The sequence below is a fragment of the Bicyclus anynana genome, chromosome 2, assembly GCF_947172395.1.
Source record: "Bicyclus anynana chromosome 2, ilBicAnyn1.1, whole genome shotgun sequence".
Classification (NCBI taxonomy): domain Eukaryota; kingdom Metazoa; phylum Arthropoda; class Insecta; order Lepidoptera; family Nymphalidae; genus Bicyclus; species Bicyclus anynana.
The window spans coordinates 5,422,526-5,427,615 of record NC_069084.1 but is presented as its reverse complement, the minus strand read 5'-3'; the positions used below and the strand labels follow the sequence as shown (position 1 = coordinate 5,427,615).

At 34.8% G+C, this 5,090-nt stretch overlaps 1 protein-coding gene across 1 annotated transcript; it reads right to left on the bottom strand.

Annotated features, from left to right (window-relative positions):
- Positions 1–3,624: 3,624 nt before the first annotated feature.
- On the bottom strand, positions 3,625–4,827 carry LOC112044209 (uncharacterized). The gene has a single exon (XM_024079961.2). It carries the CDS (start codon positions 4,732–4,734, stop codon positions 3,982–3,984), a length of 753 nt encoding a protein of 250 aa, XP_023935729.2. The 5' UTR covers positions 4,735–4,827; the 3' UTR covers positions 3,625–3,981.
- Positions 4,828–5,090: the final 263 nt, after the last annotated feature.

Genomic DNA, 5,090 nt, shown 5'->3' with positions numbered 1-5,090 from the left:
ATTGGGATAAAAATAAGGGATAATGTATTCTGGGCTATACGTGTCCTGTTAACGGACAAACGGACCTTTTATAGGCATCCGTTGATAATATGTGGGATGTATAATGATCGGAATTTTCCTCTTACGTTAAGCGCACATACGATTTTTATGAAATTGAAAACATCTTGAGAATTGGCTGAGCTTTAGAATGAATGGTCAAAACAATATTAGAAGTCGTCGTCATCAACCCATATTCGGCTCACTGCTGAGACTCTCAGAATGAGAGGGGTTAGGCCAATAGTCCACCACGCTGGCCCAATGCGGATTGGCAGACTTCACACACGCAGAGAATTAAGATAATTCTCTGGTATGCAGGTTTCCTCACGATGTTTTCCTTCACCATTTGAGACACGTGATATTTAATTTCTTAAAATGCACACAACTGAAAAGTTGGAGGTGCATGCACCGGACCAGATTCGAACCCACACCCTCCGGAATCGGAGACAGAGGTCATATCCACTGGGCTATCACGGCTCATATTAGAAGTAACACAAATCAATTGAAAATAACATCTAAGTAAATAGCTGTGCATCATTGGATGGTCAAAATGATATTAGAAGTAAAACAAATCAATTAAAAAACGAAATTCCATTTAAATATTTCTTACAGTTTTCTGTCTTTATTTATTTTTTTTACATTTTTTTAACAATGATTAACAAATGTAAAAAAGACACAAAAAAATTAATTTGAAAAAAAAATTCAATTCTCAGTGCCCAAGCCTCCATGCAAGATAAATAATCATTATTATTTTTCACAAACCTCGACTACTAGCATACTCGACACATATAAATAAATAAATAAATAAAATAAAATAAAAAGCCTTTTATTTCCTATATAAATTTTACAATTAGGTACCTTAAACTAAAAAAAATTAAACTAACAAAAACGAAAATTATTTACAATGTACCATTTTTGGTTCATAATCATATTTATACTGTTAGGAACCCCTCTCAGGTGAAGGCCTCTTCCAAGGATTGCCATTTCTCTCTATCTTGGGCAATTTGTTTCCATTGTGGTCCAGCTAACTTTTTGATGTCATCTTCCCAGCGTGTGTAGGGTCTACCCGTACGACGCTTGCCTGGCGGTCCCCGCCATGCTGTAGCTGATTTTGTCCATCTGTTGTCTTTCAGGCGAACAACATGTCCGGCCCATTTCCACTTTAATTTTTGTGCTTGTTGAAGAGCATCAATTGTTTTTGTTTTCGCTCTTATGTCTTTGTGCTTTATTTTTTGTATTTTTTTTTATGTTCATCATGCTGCGTTCCATTCCCCTTTGACATACAACTATTCTGTTTTTTGTGTTATTTGTGAATTTCCAGGTTTGGCAAGCATATGTTAAACACGGGATAAGACACGAATCCATTACCTTCTTTTTTAGGTTTATAGGCATATCGCTTTTGAACACTTCCTTGAAGCTCCAGTATTTTGACCATGTGTTTTTAACTCTTCTTTCTATTTCCATCTCGTTGCTGTCTCTATTAAAACTAATTTGTTTTCCTAAATATATATATTGATCGACATATTCTAATGTTTCGTTTTCTATTTTTATGTTTGTTTTAATGTGGTTTGACATGGTTTTCGTTTTAGTGGCGTTCATTTCAAGGCCCACTTTTTTGCTTGCTATGTGGAGAGCTTCGATCATCTGTTGTAAACAAGAGCTGTTTTCAGATAACAAAACCAGATCATCTGCGAATCTCAGGTGACTTAAGTATTTTCCATTGATACTTATTCCTATATTGTTCCAGTCTAAGTTTTTTATTATGGACTAGACTAGTATTGCGATAAATATTTTGGGGGAGAGTGGGTCCCCTTGACGAACTCCTCTTTTTACACGAAAGCTTGGCCCGATAGTTTCTAGTTTTACCCTACAAGTACATCTGCTATATATATTCCTTAGGATCCTAATATAATCTTCTTCTACATTATGAGCTTTCAAAGTTTCCCATATGCTTTCATGTGAAACCGTATCAAATGCTTTTTGGTAATCAATGAAAGCTATATATAATGGTCTTTGATATTCTTGGTACTTTTCAATTATCAATTCTAAGGTTTGTATGTGGTCTATAGTAGAGAACCCTTTCCTAAAACCTGCTTGTTCGATAGGTTGTTGTTGTTCTAACGTAGTGGTTATTCTTTGGTTAATAATTGTAGCAAAGAGTTTGTAGAGAGTTGATAAAAGGCTTATTGGTCTATAGTTTCCAATGTCTTTGGGATCACCTTTTTTATAAATTAAAATAATGTTAGATTCTGACCATTGCGAAGGTGTTTCATATGTTTCTAAAATCATATTAAACAATTTGACTAATGGAGCAGCTAGTATCACTACGGCCGTCTTTAAGGCATCGTTTGTGATATAATCTGAACCCGGGCTTTTGTCGGATTTTAGCTTTTTTATGGACTCTATTACTTCACCGCAGGCTATCGGTTCTATGCAGTGTTGTGTCTGAGTGTGCGTCACGGTGTCGTCATAGGTATTATCAGACTTACTTACGGCACTATATAGTTGTTTGTAAAATTCTGTGGCAATATTTATAATGTCATTTCGTCCGTACGTAATTTTTCCTGTAGCTTTTAATCCATCAATCCATGTTCTTTTATATTGTAATTCTTTAAAGCCTTTTTTCAAGCTGCCTTTTTCTTCCAGGTGACTCTTTATGACATTGGTTCTGTGTCTTATGTAGTCGGATTTGATATATTTACCTGTCAGCTTATATAGAGCTTTGAGTTCATTTTTCAGTGTTCTAGTTTTATTTTTTGTTTTTTGTAGTTCTTGTCTTCTTTTAATGAGGTTTTTTGACCGTTCTGATAGTATATTACTGTCTTTTGTTTCTAGGTTTGTCTGTCGTGCTTTTTGTAGGCTAATTTGTATACAGTTTATTATTTTGTCATGATAAATTTGCACTGTGTCTGCTGGATTTGAACAACACTGTAGCGAGGGCATGTGATATTTTAGCGATTCTATATACGATGCTATTTCTGGTTCTGTTTTTAGTGCGCTATATTTGTTGTTATTAGTATAGCTCGCTCTGCTTTTTATTGACTTCTCGAGTGTAATAACAGCTCTAAGTGGTCTATGATCAGATGGGTAGTTTATATTTAGAGTATCAATATTCTGAAACATTTGAGGTTGATTGGTCATAATGAAATCGATTTCATTTTTATAAAGACCATTTGGGGAGCACCATGTCCATCTTTTTTTTAAATTTTTCTTGTAAAATGTATTGATAATCGATAACTTGTTCTCTAATGCAAAGTCTATGAGCCTTTGACCTCTGGTGTTTCTCTCTCCGTACCCATTTTGTTTCATTATCAAATACTCTTCTTTTAGTGGTTGACCTATTTTGGCATTAAAGTCTCCCATTATAATAAAATCTTTGTATGCTTGACCCATGGCTTTATAGATATCTTCATAAAAAACATCTATCTCCTCCTCACTTGCAGCTTCAGTAGGTGCATAAGTTTGCACAACAGTAAGTTTCTTAGTTGGGAAGTCAAAGTGTATCAGTGCTACTCGTTCTGATATACCGATATAGCTTGCTAGATATGGTTTTAGATATTTTTTAATTAGGAAGCCGTATTTTCCTGGTGTTTGTCCTGTACGACAGAGAATAAAATCGTCATATTCTGCTACTTCATTGCCCATGCGTCTCATTTCCGATATTCCAATAATATCATACTTTATATTTAACAGGGCTTCGGTTAGTTCAATTATTCGTTCGTGTGATGATAGTGTTCGAGCATTGTAGGTAGTTATGTAGAACTTCTTTTGTTCCAAGATTATTGAGTTTTTTGATAAATTTGAATTTATCTCCTTTGGAAGGTAGTGGTCATTATCTTCCTCGGTGACCAGCCGTCTTGGAAGATTTGAGTTTGTATATTTTAATTTTTGTTTTTTATTTTTATTTGGTGTTAGTTGTCCGTACGGGTTATTGATAGTTAGTTGTCATTGCTTATTTGCTATTGTACTTGCATTAGATGGAAGGGAATTAGATCTAATCCTCATCAAGTCATAAGCATTCAGTCTGTTGGTATTGGATGTTTTTACATTTTGTTGTTTTCTTGGTTGTGTATTTTGTTGTGGTGATGTTGACATTTCTCTTTTCCTTTTGTCATTGTTTGTGCTACTTGGTTTCTCTTTAATTATTAGTTTGTCGAATTTTAAATAGGCGATATTACCTTTTTTCCTCTCCTCTGTTAGTTGCGCCTGTAACATTTTCCTTTTTTCTAAAACTTCTTTAGTGTAGTCTTCAGACACATACACGTTTTTAAAATTTTTCTTTCTTTTCATTACTTCGCTTTTCTTCCATTCGTTTACAAAGGAAAATAGGATAGGCCTTGGTTTATTACCTGAATTTTGTTTTTTTCCAATTCGATAAATTTTATTTACCTCATATTCTTCAAAATTTAGGTCCAAGTCGGATTTGATTATTGCCTTCACTTTATGAATTAGTTCTTGTGTAGATTTTTCATCTTCTGCCAATCCGTAAATTATTAGGTTACTTTGCTTATTTCCTCTTTTCAGGCTTTCTATTTCTTTCTCAAGATATTCCAATTTTGATTTTAAGATTTTATTTTCTGCTATGATTGGTTGTAGTTTTTCGTCTAATTTCTCCAATATAGATTCTTTTAGTTCAACTGTTTGATTTCGCATTTCATTTTTCATTTTTTCAAACAAAAGTTGAAATTGATCTTCCATTTCTAGCTTGTAAAGTAATTTATATTTTTAATAAAACCGTAACAATTCCAATTAACGTTTTTCACGCGGACACAGTCTCGCGCGACAGCTAGTCTAAGTTATAACGTCGGCGTCGATCAGTTTGCCGCGGAGACGGTGTGTACAGCGAGTGAGTCACGCAGCGCGGCTTACTGCGCCCGAGAATGATACTTGCGCGGTATGCGCAACGGCGCGAATCGCTTGCAGGCGGTGCGATGTACTGCCGGTACCCGACAGCTGACTGACCGTGATTTTGTACTTTTGTAGTTGGATGACAGTTACACTTTTAACTTGTAATATTTCTTAGCGTTATTGTTATTGTAGCTTCATTAAACGTA